Genomic DNA, 16,404 nt, shown 5'->3' on the forward strand with positions numbered 1-16,404 from the left:
AGGGAAAGAGTATAGATAGGGTGTACTTGGTCAACACTAAGTGTACCGGCGTCGCTTTGGTGTCGAGACACAGCTCTCCGTCTCATCCTCGTCCTCGTCCTCGTCATCCCCGTCCACCGACTTGTCTTCAGGAATCGAATCCTGCAGCGACGGCAACGATAGCCGTACGCCGTTGGTGTTGACGGCGCGATTGATGAGCGCAAGATCCTACGTGGACGTGCGTCAACCTCGATCTTATTCGCATCGTAGTCCCGTACCCGCGCGGGGCTCTCGCCAAACGCATAGAGCGCATGTGTCCGAGGTGTGAGCGCGGTGCGCGGCTGGCGGATCTGCCGCAACGGCGATATGTACACGTTGCTGCTGAGCACGCGCTTGGGCGACGACCGCTGCGACGGCCGGGGCAGCGACTGGATCTCGGCGAGCGACTGGATCTCCACTTTTGGAGCGGGCGCATTGCTGCCGTGCGTGTGCAGCAGTCGCTCGACGGCAGTCGTCGCCGCCTCGGCAATCACCTCATTGTCCGAGACGCCAACGTTCGGGAGGTGCTGAACAAACGGTGTGACCGCGTCGGCCGCGGCTTCTTGGCGGTCGTGCAGCTGAAACTGCAGCAGAAAAGCCTTGAGCGTTGGGATGAAGCACCGGTTGTAAAACTTGATCACGTCGCCTTTGACCGCCGGCTTGTCGAGCGGGATCTCACGGACGATCGAGGCCTTGGCCGACGACGGGTACGTGCGCTTGTACGCGTCGAGCACGCGCTTGAACGTAACCTCGGGCGCCACGTGGTTGACCTTGCACACGCCGTAAAAGCTGCATAAAATCACATGGTCCAAATGGCGATCGCGGAGAAGCTCGGCGTGGTTCGAGATGCACTCTTTGACGCTTGTCCAGATCTGGTTCAGATACATTGCGTCGAGCTTGAGGTGCTGGCCGAGCGCGTAGATGCGGTTGGCGGCGAGCGCGAGCACTTTGCGAAAAAACAACTGCAGCATGCAAAACCGAGCCGGCGTCGCCTCGTCCGTCGCCAGCAGCGTGTACAAGCCCGACTGGCTCTGCCACACGAGCGAGTCCAGCACCGTTTGCTCGAGGTCCCGCATGTGGCGCTTGAGCTCGCTGGGCAACGACGGCGCGCGCTTGACAAAGCTCTCGAGGATCTTGCCAAAGTCAAACGCCGAGACGTCGCACGTCGCGAGGATATGCGGAAACGCCAGCGTCACCAGACTGTGCGCCTTGAGCACGACCTCCATGCTGCATGCAAACAGCGCCTTGTGAAACGCTGTGTTGGTGAGGAGCGACGAAAAGTCGGTCGTGTGAAGCCGATCGGCCTCGGCGTCCAAAAGCGACTCGAGCACGCGGTAGTAGAGACCGACCCCCATCGTCTTGGTCTTGCCGAGACTGCCTTCGACCTGGGATGGCGGCGGCTGGTTGGCGCCGAGCGGCAACAGAAGCCGCGTCGACGGACGGTGCAGCGTGCCGACCTTGGTTGAGAGGTCGGCAATGAGCGAGAGCACTGAGTCTTTGGCTGTCGGCGCTTGCGTGCACCCGCCAAAGTACGCCAGCAGCTTCTCCGACGGCTGCGCGGGCAGCGACGCAAGCGTGTGGCGGATCCAGTTGTTGGTCTCGACAGCGGCCGTCACGGGCGTCTGGAGCACGCTCGGCGACCGCTTTGGGAGCAGTACGCTCGGCGACTTGGTCGCGGACCCGGGCGCCTTGGTCGGTGGCACTTGGCCTTGCCACTGCCACGCTTGCTCAAACGACGACGAGTTCTGTCCCAATGGCGCAAAGGGCGCGGGCGTCGGCTCAACTTGGGGCGGCGGCGGCCCGATGAGCGACGCCTTGAGCGCTGGATCGACAAAGATCGCCTCGTCGAGGTCGTAGACGCGCAAAACGTATGTTGTGTGGTAGTGGGCGTCGAGCTTGGCGACGTTCTCGGGAAGAAGCGCGTCGCTAAACATGGAGCTGCCCATCGCATACGTTTCGGTGGCCGCCGACGCAAGGACGCCGGCGTCTTCGAGGCTCTGCATCTCTTTCTCGAGCTTGGCCATGGCGCGCTCGACGTCCACGCGGTTGACGTGCGGCTTGGCGCAGAGCTTTTCGAGGATGTTGTGTGGCGACTGCCCGTGCGGACTGCCGAGCGAGCTCAAGGCGGCGGCGATCTCGGCCTCGACGCTGCGCACGTGGACCTTGGAGATGACGAGCTGCAAGACGGCGAGGAGCAGATAGTAGAGGTCGCCGAGGCCTGCGTTGGACATATGCAAACGGGATCGAACAATGAGGAAGAGCAGCCACCCGGCCTTGAAGAGGTGCGCTTTGCGCGGGCTGGGCTCGGCCGAGACAAAGGTGGACCAGAGCTGGTCGTACTTTGTAAACAAGATGGACGCGATCGTCAGTCGCTCCTTGAGCACGTTGGCGCGCGTGAGCAGATCCGGGCTCAGGTCCAGGATGAGCATGTTAAAGAGACCCGTAAAGCTCGAGAGGAACGCGCTAAGGCCGACGTGGCATGCGCTGAGGAGGTCGCGCAGCGTGATGCGTGTGGGCGCGAGGTCGGGGCCACCGTTCTCACGGTCACGCTCGCGCTCGAGCTCGATGCCACTCAAGATGGCGAAGAGCGAGGCCATGACCCACATGTTGTTGGCGGCTCGCGGCTTGGCGTCGTCGTCGTCCTGCGCTTGCTGCGTCTGGTGCATATGTTCTTGCTGGGCGACGGACGCCATGACGACGTCGAGCAGCTTCTGCGCGCGGGCGAGATGGGCGGCGTCCATGCGCGGGAGCACGGGCCCGAGGCCGTCGAGGTCCTGGAGGCGCATGGTGGCTGACCGCAGAATATGCAGTTGAACGAAGAACCGTCGGCGGTGATTGGCTGAAATAAAAGAAAAGACGAGGGAAATCCACCGACTAATCGCACGCAACTGCACTCCCGCCTTTGCACCAAGCAGCCGAGCAAGACGCAGACAAGGTACGCACTTGGCTCGCGCCCTACGCGCAGCGTTCATGTGACATAGCACCACCACGTCTAGCCCAAAGGCTAGGTCTACGCCACGGAACTTCTCGTCCACAGTGGCACAGTGCACGTGCTCTACTATCGCACTCTCAAGCGCCTGGTCTACGCACACTGGCGTAGCATCTGCGCATGACCGCCAATGCGAAGCGACATGCCTGCATGGCATCGAACGACCTCTAGCACCCGGACCGACTGCGTGAGCGCTCAATCTGAAGCGTTTTCAGATCTGAACGGTTCAGATCTGAAAACACTAGGCGAAGCCAGTCCATTTCTCGCCAGGCTCGGGTCCCAGCACCAACAACGTACGCATCGACCGTTCAACACTGCGCAAGAGTGGCCTCCTTCTTCGTTGCATGCAGCATACGGCGCTCATGCTCTCAGCCATGCCTGGCTCGAGCGCGCCAAGTTGCGTGCGATTAACCTGTGCGAGCCCATTATCCGGCATCATCCGGAAAAGATCCGACGGGCGCGATTGGCGGAATTGGAATTGAAATTTCAAACGCGCCGCCTCTTGGGATTTGTATACCATACAAACGGCGAGCTTAAAACCCAAGCCGTCGTGGCATAATCCAAGCTGGCATGGCGGAGAACGTCCAGGTCTTTTGCCGCGTCCGGCCGCCCAACTCGCGCGAGATGATGGGCGGCGCGGCCCGGCGCTGCGTGAGCGCCGACGCCGTCGAGGGCCAGAGCCTCGTGCTGGCCTCGTCGATGGCGAAGAAGGAGGCGCCCCGCAACTTCTACTTTGACCGCGTCTTTGGCGAGCGTAGCACGCAGGAGCAAGTGTTTGACGTCATTGGCCGCCCGATCACGACCGCGTGCCTTGAAGGCTACAATGGCACGATCTTCGCCTATGGCCAAACGGGCAGCGGCAAGACGTTCACGATGCTGGGCGAAGAAGACCAGCGTGGTCGGCCCAACGTCAACAAGGGCCTCGTGCCACGCGTGCTCGAGTACCTCTTTGAGAAGCGCGACGTGCGCGATGCGAGCTCCGAGTTTGAGGCCACGTCGACGATCGAGTACAAGTACATTTGCTCGTTCCTCGAGATCTACAACGAGCGCGTCTTTGACTTGCTCGACGGCTCGACGTCCGAGGCCGGCTTGAATTTGCGCGAGAACCACGTCAAGGGCGTCTTTGTCGAAGGCCTCAAAGAAGCGACCGTCGAGAACGCGCAGCAGGCGACTGAGCTCATGACGATCGGCACGCAGAACCGCCACGTCGGCCACACAAGCATGAACCGCGAGAGCTCGCGCAGCCATAGTGTCTTCATCTTGCAGATCCACTCGAAAGAAACGACGGCAAGCGGCCTCATCAAGAAGCGCCAAGCCCGCTTCAACCTTGTGGATTTGGCCGGGTCGGAGCGCCAAAAGAGCACGGAAGCCGCCGGCGATCGACTCAAGGAGGCCGGCAACATCAACAAGTCGCTCTCGGCGCTCGGCAATGTCATCATGGCGCTCTCCGAGCAAGCTGTCGGCAAGACCCGCCACGGTACATTTACATATTTGTCTCGAATTTTGCCCGAAATTTTGCCCATTTTTGAAAATTTACGTATTTAGTGCACTACCGGGACTCGAAGCTGACGTACCTTCTCAAGGACTCGCTCGGCGGCAACTCCAAGACGTTCATGATCGCGGCCATCAGCCCGGCCGAAGACTGCATGAGCGAGACGCACTCGACGCTCAAGTTTGCGCAGCGCGCCAAGATGATCAAGAACAACGCGTTCATCAACGAAGACACGAGCGGCAACATCTTCCTGCTGCAAGAAGAGATCAAGCGTCTCCGGCTCCAGCTCCAGCAAGCCGGTGACCCTGGCTCCAACAATGTGCACCATGAGCGCGGGTCATTGGCCATGGCGTCGTCGCTCCCACCGCTCTACAATCCATTCTCCGAGCTCAACGACAACCCTTTGCCGTCGGACTGCGACCCGGCGGTGGACACGCGCTTCCGCGAACTCGAGAATACACTGTCCAACATTGTCGACGAGCACTCGAGTCAGAAGCGGTCGCTCGAAGTACTTCAACTGCGCGAGTCGCACTATCGTGAGCTCTGCGCGCAACTCAAGCGCAAGGGCCTCCATCTGCGCTTTCTGCTCAAACTCAAAGCCGACAAGGAGACGAACGTCGAGCACATTGAGCGCATTCAGCAAGAACTCGAGTACAACCCGAGCGTCGACGCGATCGAGTGGCGGCTCAAGTACGACGAGATCGAACGGCTCTACATGGACCTCCAGGAAGACGTCGCGGCGCACACGCCGTCGCAAAACGCCGACGAAGTCATGCGGCTGCAGCACATGCATTTTGAAGTCGCCAAGCAGCTCTCGCTTGTCATCAAGGACAAGCACGCACTCCAAGTGCGCATCGGCGGCAGCGTTCTCGATGAGCGAATGGACGCCGAGCCAAGTCTCGAGTGGGAGGCCAAGGTGGCGCAAGCGCAGGCGCTGCAGAGCCTCGCCGAAGACGAACGCGCCAAGACCATGCTCGAGACGCTCATGCTCCGGGAAAAAGTCCGCAGCCACGAGACGAAGCTCGCGCTCCAGCAGGATTTGCTCTCGGACTTTGAGCACCAGATTCGCGTACTCCAAGAGGTCCACATGGCCGAACGTACGAGTCGGGAGGCGGCGTCGTCGGCGCAACAACGCGCGCACGACGACGCCCTCCATGCGCTCCAGACGCAACATTTGGCGTGCGAGTATGCGATGACGACGATGCGCCAGCAACTGAGCGGCGCCGAGGCGCAAGCGGCGCAGTGGGCCGAGCGGGAAGCGCACTGGGCTACCCAGGTCGCGACCGCCGAAGGCAATATCCGCGACCTCACGGCGCAGGTCCGCACGTTCTCGGAAGAGTCGCACGACATGCACGAGAAGGTCCAAGCCGCCGCCGCGCGCGAGACGACGCTGCAGGCAACCGTCGCGGCGCTCCAAGTGTCGTTGCAAGCGCACGCAGCCGCCAGCGACCACGCAACGGCCTCGTTGGAAGCCCAAGTGCACGAACTCACGGCGCGCATTGACGAGCTCATGCGCATCAAGACGGACCTGGAGGCGACCGCGCATGCGAGTATCGAGGCGCTGGAAGCCAAAGAAGACGCGTACCAAGCGACGCTCGGCGCGGTCGAGCAGCTCACGTTTGACTTGGCCGAGACCAAGGCCGCCCACGACGCCCACGCGGCGGAGAGTGCGGATGCCCTGGCCGCCGAGCTTACTCATCGCGAGACCGAGGTCGCTGCCATGACGGCAGCAATCAACGAGCTCCACACCAAGCTCGCTTCGGCCAACGAAGGGCTTGCGGACCTCGTCGCGCAGGTGGCCGCGCTGGAAGCTGCCAAAGCTGACGTCGAGGCAGCGCTGAAAGAGTGGCAACTGCAAGCGGCGGATGCCGAGACCACTGTCGCCTCGCTACGTGATGAGCTTGAGGCCAAGGACGACGCGCTGCAGGCGACCATTGGCGACGTCGAGCGGCTAACGCACGAGCTCGCGCAAGCGGCCGTCGCCCACGGCACGGTCGAAGCAAACCTCGTCGCAGAGCAAACCGACAAGGCAGCGCAAGTGACGGCGCTCCAGGCGATGCTCGACGCCAAGGTCCGCGAACGCGATGCACTGCAAGAGGACAAGGTCGCGCTGGAGGCGGCAATGGCCGAGCTCTCGGCTGCCCGCGCTGCCGACGCGGCCGCGTTTGAAGCCAAGCTCACCGAGACCCGCGAGGCCAGTGACGTGCAAGAAGACAAGCTCCAAGCGGCGCTCGGTGACATTGAGCGCCTCCAGTACGAAGCATCCGAAGCTTCCAAGCTCTACGCGGCGCTTCAGGCATCGTACGACGCGATGACTGCGGAGAAGACGGCCCTCGAGGCGTCGGTGGCGGCGCTGCAGATGCACGTGCGCGACCTAGAGACGTCCAAGGCGTCGCTGGAGACGGCGTTGGCCTCGTCGACGACGGCGGCAGCTGCGGATCGCGCGTCGTTCGAATCGCAGCTCGAGACGGCGTCTGCCGAGCAGGCGGCGCTGGCGCAAGAGCACCGGGAGGCCATTGCGGCGGTCGAAGCCTTGCTCGAAAGCGCCCGCAGTGACCTCGATGCCAAGGAAGATGCGCTGCAAGAGGTCCTTGGCAACGTCGAACGGCTCGAGTTTGAGCTCGAAACGATGAGCGAAGCGCGGACGGCGGTCGAGAAGGACCTCGCGACGACGCAGATGACGCTCGAAGCGACGGTCGCTGCCATGGCGGCCAAGGAAGCCGACCTCGCGGCCGTGCGGTCGGCGCTCGAAGACGCGCAAGGCGAAACGATTGTCGTCAACAACCTCTTGCAGCAGTCGCACGATGAAAAGAGCGCGCTCAAGACGCAGTCGAGTGCGCGGGAGGAAGCGCTGGTCGCCGACGTTGCCGCGCTAACGGCCAAGGTGGCCGACGCGAATACGTACAACGATGTGCTGCGGTCGACGCTGCAGCTCGACAAGGACGAGTTCACAGCCCAGATCAAGACACTCGAAGAGTCGTTGGCGGCCGCAACGGCCAAGGTGCCGCCGCTGGTGGCCGAGGTCGCCGCACTCAAAAAGGAGGCCGAGGCGAGCTCGGCGAGCGGTCTCGCAGCGCTCAAGGACAAGCTGCGCGAGGACACGGCCAAGCTCGCGGCCGACCGGAAGCACTGGAAGTACAAGAACGAATCGCTCATGCTCAAGGCGATCGAGAACGAATATGCGATGAACCAAGCGAAACGTGAGAACGAGCGACTGCTTGAGGACATGGCCGAGCTGCACGCCCGGCTCGACGCTCTCAACGATGAGAAGGACAAGCTTGTGGGCCACCACAATGCGAAGCAGAAGATCCAGCACCACGCCAAGATGAAGGAAGACGTCAACCGTCTCCAGGCCGAGCTCCGCGCGGCGACTGATGAGAACTTCAAGCTCAAGAAGCGCATCGAGAAGCTTGAGGTGCTTGTCGCACCGGATACGGACATGGCCGCCGCGCTCGGGAGTCCGCTCAAGCGGCAAAAGTCCCTCAACATGATGCCCGCCGAGTCGCCCATGCGTGGCAAGCGGCCGCGTCCCTAGTCGCGTCGTCTTTGAATCTTTGCCTCTAATATCTATATCTCGTTCCTGGCTTGCGTGGTAGAGCATTACGCACTAGCATGTCGTCAGGTGGTAGAGCTCGTCGTCTTGATCCGCGTACCCCGCATGTCGCAGGAGACAACCCTAGCCCTCGAGCAGGACGGTGCCAAGCAGGGGTGCCCAGCAGGGGTGCCAAGGACGCCACCTCGTCTCGACTGAAGTTCGCAGCAACCCGGCGGCCCCTCGCAGCATCGACAGCACCGACGTGGACATGGAGAGACAAATCCTATTCGTCGGCGATCCGGACCGCCTCGGGTAAGAGCTCCTGTAGCCTATGCTCAACGGCGCTGGCATCGATGCGGCGCGTCGGGTCGGACGCCGTGCAGGCTGCAATCAAGGCCGGCACATCGAGCTCGAGACGGTGCATGAGGCGGCCGAGCTGGTAGACATCGGAGGCTGGTGTCGCTTGCGCGCCATATTGCACCTCGGGTGCGACATCGTCATGCACACTCTGCAGCACGGGCGACGCGCCGACGCGGTGGCCAAAGGCAAAGCCCGAGAGCTTGACGTCCCAGTTGGCCGCGAGCAAAATGTAAGGTGGCGTCAAAGCGTTGTGAACGATGGGCGGGTCGTGCTGGTGGAGGTAGGCGACCGCCGTCGCCACGTCCTTGACGATCCGCAGTTTGACGAGCGAGTCAAGCGGTGCCGAGCGAGCGAGGACTCTCTCGAGCGACCCGAGCTGCGTGTACTCGAGGACGATGGCCATCTCGACGAGCCGCGGCGACGCCACAAACCCGACCAGATGCACAATGTGCTCGTGCTCGAGAGCCGAGAGCAGGACGACCTCGCGCACGGTCGCGGTGACGGCCGCCGTGTCGGCCGCGACCTTGATGCACACTTTGGTCTGCACGTGCGCACCAAGGTAGAGCACTTGGCCGTCGATCGTGGCTTGGAGGCGAAGCTTCTTGATGTGAGCGTGCTCGAGCTTGAAGCGTGCGACGTCGGGTGACCGGAGAGGGCACGTGACACTGGCGTCGCCGGCGAGCGGCGGACAGTACTCGGTCGGGAGGTCTTCCATCATCGAGTACGCCGAGCTGGCGCATGTGACGATGCTGTCGCGCATGTTTGGGCGGTTGAAGAGTCGCTTGAGGAGGTACATGTAGAGCACGGCGAGGAAGGCAAAGCCGCCAAAAATGAGAATGATTTTGCTGTAGAGCGCTACAGCGTTGCGCATGAAAATCGAGTCAGGGCGAGAATCGAAGCCACGTACAGCCGGGCGGGACACCGCTCGATCCGTTGTCCGTCGAGAGCGAGTCGGTGACGCACACGACCGCTTGATTCTGGAGGAGCTTGGCGATCCCAAAGCACACATTCGTCGGCTTTGGAGTTGCATCGAGCACAAGGTGCGGCAGCGCGCTCAGCTGCGTGTACGTCTCCAGCGTGACATCAAAGGTAGAGATGGGGTTGCCCGAGAGGTCCCTAGAGGCCGTAGACGTCAGGAGACTGCGTCATGCGAGGCGAGCGACATACAAAGAGACGAGGGAGGCGGGAAACGTTGGGTTATTGATCGATGTGATGAGGTTGTTGCGGAGCGATCTAGTCAGGAAGTTAGTGCAGCATAACAAGCCCGATGGCGACAGAGTGGTGAGGTTGCCAAAGCTCGTGACAAAGGCGAGCGAGCTCACGAGGTTGGCACTGAGGTCCCTACCACCCAACAATGACGATCTTGGTGCGAGGCCAATGACATTGTACAAGGTGCGCAGCCCCGCCAGGTACCGCAGTGTCGCAAGAGACCCGAGCTTGTTGTTGCTCACGTTCCTAGCCCAAAACAGCATGAGCGACGTCGTGGCGGCGCAGCATACAAGGTGGTCAACGCGGGGGTGCGTAGCGCACTCAGATCTGCGATTTGGTTGACCGACAGATCGCTACGCATATCGATCGATATCCGAGTACTGAGATGTAGAAGGTGGACGCTTACACGTCCGTGGCGCTCGGTGGCAGTGACACGACATCCGAGATGAGCAAACCGCTAGCGAGAAGCGTGTTGTAATTGACCGTCAAGAGCATGGTGCCGGTCTCGTTGCCCGAGATGACGCACGGCTGCGACGACGGCGTGTTCCGAGGGCAGCTTGCGTAGAGCGATGCGCCTGCAGAGACCATGCCAATGGCATACTGCGCGAGGGCAAGCACCAGCGATGCTCGCATGGAGAGGACGCAGGAAGACGGCGAATGCGGTGGCCTTGTTCGTGACGCCTGTCTGATCTTAAGATTGCACTTTCTAACGGAACCCCTCAGATTCGATGCGCGGATCCCTTTCATGGGTGGCACTGGAAACACCCAACAGCCGCTGCCCATCCATCGATCGACCAAGGCTTGCACCCCGTAGCAGTCGTAGTAGCATGAGGAGAAGGGCAATATCAATATACGCTCATTTGCCGGTAGTAGCATGAGGAGCACGAGGTTGGCTGCCAGTAGCTAGGAAAGACTGCGTAACACCTGCACCATTCGTGCAAGCGTTTGTGATGGATTCTGTGCAAGGTTGCTGAGGCGTGCTTTAGGTAGCCGCCGTGCGCTGCCACCTTGGCCGCTCAATGCTCCTTGGCGATTGAGGGCGCCAACTGGGACCTCTTTGACGACGAGCCCATACGAGTCTGCTATGTCCGTACGACAAGAACCAGAGTCGGTTCTAACTCACAACGGCTCTGGACCTCTATGAAAGGTGATTCGGGCGCTGGACACCAAATGTGTTGCTCACAACCTGATGCTTTGCTGCGCACTGTCGTCGAAGCCATGAAGCAGCAGAGCGCCCTCGCGCCGAGCATAAAAGCACCAGGTTCAACGACAGGAAGGGTTGGGTGTTTTCAGTAGCCTGGCGTGCCTCGTACTCTTATAATGGATATACTTTCAAATAACATTATGAAAGATTGCCATTCGTATCATTTTCTGTGCATATAATACCTGTCACAAATGATATTGCACTACACCCACACCACGTCGGCACCAAGTTGAAGCTGGAAGCGACCAAAGGGTGCCCTGGGTGACTCGGTCATCTCTATATGCCTCAGCGCATCGTGTCGCAACAGCGACGCCCGATGGAGGCGCCACCAATACACCTCAACCCTCAGTTCTTACTCGGTTCTTATTGGTCTTGACCGTTCAAAACGCATCTTGGCATGGCCACCCGTACGTTGCAAGCACGGGGGGCTCCACGCCGAATCGCTCAACCGCGCGCTCGAGCAAGTACATGCGTACGCCGCAGCGCGATCCAAGGTCAAGCTCGACATAGCCAAGAAGGTTGACCTTGCGAGGGGGGCGTGTTGGAAATCACACAGCGGCAACTGATGTGGACAAACTGAACCACACACTAATCTAGGTACAGATTACCCATGGTCGAGCATACATAACGAACAATATCACTTTCACATTTGCACACATCTCCACCCGTCGCAGCGAGCGATTTTTGCAAAATAATTGTGCAACATTTAATCGACCAGTTGTGTGGCCGTTGTCTGTTTTATTCTATCACATTGGGTTTGCGTCTCCAAAAGTCAAAACCACGACTTGACCTTGGCAAGACGATGCATACTTCGATGCACGAGTAGTCACTTTGGAGACATAAGCGTTACCGAGAGGCGTGACTTTGACGAAAGTATGCACAGTGTTGGAGAAGGCTACAGATCGCGAGCGATGGTGTCGATCATAGTGGCAGTCCCATAGACTGCATCGTAGCGATGCAGAAGCCGCTTCGCTGCGCAACCGTCGCATCGAGCGATTTTTTCAAAATAATTGTGCAACATTTTATGATAATATTTCTGCAGCACTTAATAGATGAGTTGGACGCTGTTCACTCTTGACAACTACTCTATCGCATTGGGTTTGCTAGGCTACGGTCTGGGCGCGCAGCAGCAAAGCAAGGACGTCGCCCATACTCGGTCGGTCCGTCGGCGCGGCATTTACACACGAGGCAACGACACTCGTCACACCTCCCGCCTCGCTGCAATTGGTCGCGAGCTCGTTGAGAAAGTGGCCAAAACGTGCCACGTCCGCGTCTCCATCGCCTCTGGACGCGTGCTGAAGGCCAGTGAGCTTGGCGCGCCAGTCTGTCGTCACAAGCACGTGCTTTGTGACGACAGCGTTGTGTGCAATGTGTCGCGCGTGGAGGTACGTGATAGCATGTGCGACATCCAGCGCGATCTGCAGTCGCATCGGCCACGACGTTGACACCAACAACGCCGGCAGTGGTCCACGGGCGGCATACTCGGTCACGAGTGCAAAGTCGAGCAGGTTTGGCGACGAGGCAAAACCGACGAGCCCTAGTACGTGCGAGTGCGAGACGCTCGCCAACATATGGAGCTCGTGCACCAAGGACGTCAGCGCCAACGTGACGGAGGCTTCGTCACCGTGGACTGTGCGAACGACTTTGAGTCCGACGTCGAGGCTGTCGCGGAGGCGTGCGTTATAGAGAAGGGCATGCGTCGACATGGTGACGAGCTTGCACTTTGCGAGCTCGTGGTATGGCACTTGCGTCGCCGGCAGTGACGCGAGCTCGAAATGCGGTGTTGGGAGGTTGAGTGAAAGCGAGATGCGGTACTCGGGCGGCGGCTCCTCGAAACCAGAGTAGTTGGAGCTCACACACGTGGCGCGGAGTGCGCGCTGGTCGCGCTGCTCGTCATGGAGGATGCGCCAGCGGCTGAGCACGGTCTTGTAGAGCACCATCGATAGCGTCAAGATACCAAAGATGAAGCTCAGCTTGCCCGTGGTTGCTAAAGACAATTAGTTTCGAACATGAGATACAACGTCGTAGTACTTTCGAGCACAGGCGTCGACGACACATCGCCCACACTCACGACGCAGACGGCGCCGAGCGTCTTGAGCGGTGCCAGCATCCCCATACACGTTTGGATGTGAATGGCGTCCATATACAGCGTCGGGAGGCGGTGGAGAAGCTGGTATGTGGATGGCGAGACATCAAAGGTAGTGATGGCATTGCCCGAGAGATCTCTACGCATTCCTTGTCGCAGGTGCTATCGAGAGATCCACGTACAAGGACGCGAGCTTGGGCGGAAAAGACGGATTGTCCGTCAGACGGCGAAGGTCGTTCTGCCGCAAGGTCCTACGAGAGCGGTACATGTCGTCACGACATTCGATGAACACGCCACGTACAGAGAGATAAGACTCGTGAAATTGTCTACATTGGAGTCGTCGTTGAGGACTTGGATGGCATTGGCACTCACGTCCCTATTCGTTCATCGACGCATGAGCTACGAGACATGAATGCAAGCACACGCACAGTGTCTGCAGCGCTGGCAGCGTCGTGAGCATGGCAAATGTCGATAGTCGGTTGGTGCTGAGGTTGCTACATCATTATTGTCATTCTCTTACATCCCATTACTAGTGTTCCGTACAGCGAAAGCACCGATGTCGTCAAGTTGCTTGCAATGTCGGCGATCGCGTTGCGCGAGAGGTCGCTACATGGAGGTATCAGCAACGACACGAGCAAGCCGTTTACATGGAGGTCGCGGCAGCTGGAAAGCTGTGGACGAATTCAATGTCCGCGTCCCGTGCAACGAGCGCGCCGGTGCGGGTCAACGACAACCAGCGCGTCGTGTTCGAGGCAGCATACCGAACACATGGAAGCGCAGCGCTGCTGGTCAATGCGATCGCAGTAGCGTCCGGGCAGACGCCGTAGAGGGTGTTGGGCGCGGCGACGACGTGGGCCAGCATGGTCGAGTGGCATCTGAGTTGGAGTGCAGGCGCCGTGGGATGTCAAAACGAATCCACCAATGGCATCGCAGGAATCGTGGTCATCCGGATAGACGCGTCGTGGATTGGCTGCACGTCAGTCCGATGGATCGCGCCGCATCCTGCCGCCCGCCGACATGACAACGTCGGGAGCGGCGAGGAGCCGAAGCACCAAGCTGCTTAGCCTGCATCCGTACAACAAGCATCGACAGACATGTAGATAGAGATTGTGTTACGGTGCAGTCTCCGCTTCAACTTCAACGGCAATGTCACTTGCAATCTCGGTCGCGTGACCGGTGGTCGAGAGCCAGGCGACGACGGCGTCGGCGGTCGGCCGCGCCAACGGATTGGGTCGGAGGCATGCCGCTGTGATGCTTTGCATATAGTCGGGCATTCCGTCCGAGGGCTCGCCTGCATTCGACAAGTCGAGCGCTTGGAAGAATCGCCCGAGAAGGTACACATCGGTTGCCTTTGACTGAGCGGCGTCGTCAGCACCGACAACGTTCGCGCTTTGGTCGAGACCGCCCAGCTTGATGTGCCACGTGCTCGATACAAACACCGTGTCCGTCGAGATGGCGTTGTGGACGATGCTCTTCTCATGGAGGTAGGCGACCGCGGCCGCGACGCTGCGCGCCATCGTCGTCTTGGGCACCATGAGCGCATTGCTGCTCGTCCAGTGCAAGTACTTGTTCAAGCTCGGGTCCTTGAAGACCGTCGACAGCGATCCATACGTCATCGGCTCCGTGAAGAGCGCCAGGTCCAGTAGCGACGGTGACGCGGCAAAGCCCACAAACCCCACAAGGTTATCATGTGAGAGCGTTGCGAGCGTTCGGATCGCGTGCACGAGCCCGCGCAAGTGTTTTTGCATGACCGGAGATGACGCGCACGGCGTCAGCACGGTGCAGTCGACGCGGTCGTTGCCAATGCGCGCAGCGTACGTGGTCGTCGTAAGCGTCGGCGCCGTCAGCAGCTTGAGCTTCTTGAGGTCTTTGATAGGATACCGATGTGCCTTGAGCGCAGTCAGCTGGTGCGAAAACGACGTCACGTCAACTTGAACGGAGAGCGAGATGCGGTACTCGACCGGGTGGTTCTCCTCGACCCGCGAGTAGTTGGATGAGAGGCGCGTGTCGCGGAAGGCGAGCTCGGGCTGCTGACAGCGCCGACGACACAAGTACCTCCGCTTGAGGAGCAGCACGGCGATGGCAACAATCGCGAGCGCGCTGAGGACGACTATGAGAATGCCGTACGATGCTAGCGGACGCATCAGGACTCAACTCGCATGCAGAAGACAAATGAGCGTACTAGAGAGAAAGGCCGTGCCGGGCGAGGATGCGTCGAGCACGCAGACGCGCGTCGTGTCGTGGAGGAGACGCCATGTCGCAAAGCACGACGCTGTAGTTGAAATATTGCGCAGACTCTCACGCGGGAGCATGGCCAGCGCTGCATAGACCGCTTCCGAGACCTCGAACGTGCTGATCGGGTTGTCCGAGAGGTCTCTACAAGCAGTCGGGCATGAGGCCAGTGTCACTCCATCCTTGGTAGTCCTGTGTACAAGAAGGCGAGCTGGGGCGGCAGCGAGACGAGCCGCAGTGTCGTAATGGCGTTGTTCGCGAGGTTCCTACGCCATCGTGTAGATTCTGAGCGACTATAATATCCCTGCAGGCAGTGACGAACAAGGACGTGAGCGCGCTCAGTTGCCCGAGCTGCGTATCGGACGGAAACGCGGTGATGCCGTTGTGACTGACATCCCTAGTCCATGGTTCTATAAATGCAACGTCGACCACAGTGGTTGTACAAGGTTGTCAGCGTCGAGAGCGATGTGAGCGCGTCCAGCGACACAAGTCGATTATGGCTCACGTTGCTAGCGCGCATAAAGTCATGACAAGAAGAAAAGATGGCGGTGTACAGCGACTGGAGCATCGAGCTGTTTTGGCGACGGTAGATGACGGAGATGGCATTGTCCGAGAGATCCCTACGTGCTTGCATGATGCGACTGCATAGTAGCCTTGTTTACGTACAAGCGAGCGGCGGACGGCGGCAGCGCTTGGACGGTCTCAAGGCCAAGGCGGCGAAAGCTCGTGCTGTTGTCGGCCAAGAGGGTCATCGAGTTGTTGGGGTAAACGACGCAGGGCGTCGTGCCGCAGAGCTGGAGCGACGTCGCCGCGACGGCCACGTGGCTGCTCAGGAGGAGAAGCAGAGCGCGCTGCATGCTCCCGAATTCACAGTCGGCCATCTCTCTCGCGCATCAGTGTCCCACCCAGTCGGTCCCGCCAACAACCAATCCCAAGCCGCGGGCAGTTGATGTGGCGTTGAACCTGATATGCTGGATACTAGTAGATACCTCGAGCATACAAATCGTTCGAGTCGCTATTTCAACAAGAGGCGTCGGACCGAGTGGGCGCAGTGGAAGGTCCGCTCCCCTCGGCGCATAGTCCGTCGATCGTCAGGCGCCAGACACGAGTTTTAACTATTGCTTTTTATAGAATAAAATCATTTTTAAACTTTTCACGCGCGTGTCGTGGCTGTCCTCCTGACTCCAGATGTCGGGAGTCCCGTCTCGTGCGTGCCAAAGAAATGCATCCTCTTCTGTCCACAACAGCTGCGCTTGGGACGCTCAAGACCACCGTGCCG

The 16,404-nt window shown here is 59.9% G+C and overlaps 6 protein-coding genes across 9 annotated transcripts in view; 1 reads left to right on the top strand and 5 right to left on the bottom strand.

Moving 5' to 3' along the window:
- Positions 1 to 2,848, bottom strand: SDRG_05238 (hypothetical protein). Its single transcript, XM_008610945.1, has 2 exons — positions 258 to 2,848; positions 1 to 207 (listed from the first exon to the last, which is right to left on the bottom strand). Exons 1-2 carry the CDS (start codon positions 2,802 to 2,804, stop codon positions 37 to 39), a joined length of 2,718 nt encoding a protein of 905 aa, XP_008609167.1. The 5' UTR covers positions 2,805 to 2,848; the 3' UTR covers positions 1 to 36.
- Positions 2,849 to 3,533: 685 nt separating this feature from the next.
- Positions 3,534 to 8,126, top strand: SDRG_05239 (kinesin family member 15). Its single transcript, XM_008610946.1, has 2 exons — positions 3,534 to 4,484; positions 4,553 to 8,126. Exons 1-2 carry the CDS (start codon positions 3,578 to 3,580, stop codon positions 8,032 to 8,034), a joined length of 4,389 nt encoding a protein of 1,462 aa, XP_008609168.1. The 5' UTR covers positions 3,534 to 3,577; the 3' UTR covers positions 8,035 to 8,126.
- A 171-nt stretch (positions 8,127 to 8,297) lies between these two features.
- Positions 8,298 to 10,305, bottom strand: SDRG_05240 (TKL protein kinase). 4 transcript variants are annotated; one of them, XM_008610948.1, is made up of 7 exons: positions 10,010 to 10,280; positions 9,894 to 9,956; positions 9,784 to 9,849; positions 9,670 to 9,735; positions 9,562 to 9,627; positions 9,302 to 9,510; positions 8,318 to 9,249 (listed from the first exon to the last, which is right to left on the bottom strand). In XM_008610948.1, exons 1-7 carry the CDS (start codon positions 10,234 to 10,236, stop codon positions 8,318 to 8,320), a joined length of 1,629 nt encoding a protein of 542 aa, XP_008609170.1. In that variant the 5' UTR covers positions 10,237 to 10,280. The 4 variants fall into 4 exon arrangements, with proteins under 4 accessions (XP_008609171.1, XP_008609170.1, XP_008609169.1 ...); XM_008610949.1 differs by having other exon boundaries at positions 8,298 to 9,249; positions 9,562 to 9,735; positions 10,010 to 10,305; XM_008610947.1 differs by having other exon boundaries at positions 9,670 to 9,849.
- A 1,605-nt stretch (positions 10,306 to 11,910) lies between these two features.
- Positions 11,911 to 13,755, bottom strand: SDRG_05241 (serine/threonine protein kinase; the record flags this gene model as incomplete). The annotated part of the gene is made up of 7 exons (XM_008610951.1): positions 11,911 to 12,794; positions 12,839 to 13,032; positions 13,076 to 13,144; positions 13,195 to 13,269; positions 13,322 to 13,387; positions 13,437 to 13,499; positions 13,541 to 13,755. The coding sequence occupies 7 exons, from the start codon at positions 13,753 to 13,755 to the stop codon at positions 11,911 to 11,913; spliced, it is 1,566 nt and encodes a 521-aa protein (XP_008609173.1).
- Positions 13,756 to 14,005: 250 nt separating this feature from the next.
- On the bottom strand, positions 14,006 to 16,057 carry SDRG_05242 (serine/threonine protein kinase; the record flags this gene model as incomplete). Its single annotated transcript, XM_008610952.1, has 7 exons — positions 15,792 to 16,057; positions 15,680 to 15,745; positions 15,569 to 15,634; positions 15,448 to 15,522; positions 15,326 to 15,391; positions 15,076 to 15,269; positions 14,006 to 15,024 (listed from the first exon to the last, which is right to left on the bottom strand). The coding sequence occupies exons 1-7, from the start codon at positions 16,004 to 16,006 to the stop codon at positions 14,006 to 14,008; spliced, it is 1,701 nt and encodes a 566-aa protein (XP_008609174.1). The 5' UTR covers positions 16,007 to 16,057.
- An 83-nt stretch (positions 16,058 to 16,140) lies between these two features.
- SDRG_05243 (hypothetical protein) overlaps positions 16,141 to 16,404 on the bottom strand; it is a gene marked incomplete at both ends in the record, with an annotated part of 5,181 nt that continues 4,917 nt past the window's right edge. The window contains one exon of the mRNA XM_008610953.1: positions 16,141 to 16,188. Within this exon, the coding sequence (XP_008609175.1) occupies positions 16,141 to 16,188 (48 nt within the window). The remainder of the gene's footprint in view (positions 16,189 to 16,404) is intronic.

Source organism: Saprolegnia diclina, assembly GCF_000281045.1.
Source record: "Saprolegnia diclina VS20 unplaced genomic scaffold supercont1.13, whole genome shotgun sequence".
NCBI classification, from domain to species: Eukaryota; Oomycota; class Saprolegniomycetes; order Saprolegniales; family Saprolegniaceae; genus Saprolegnia; species Saprolegnia diclina.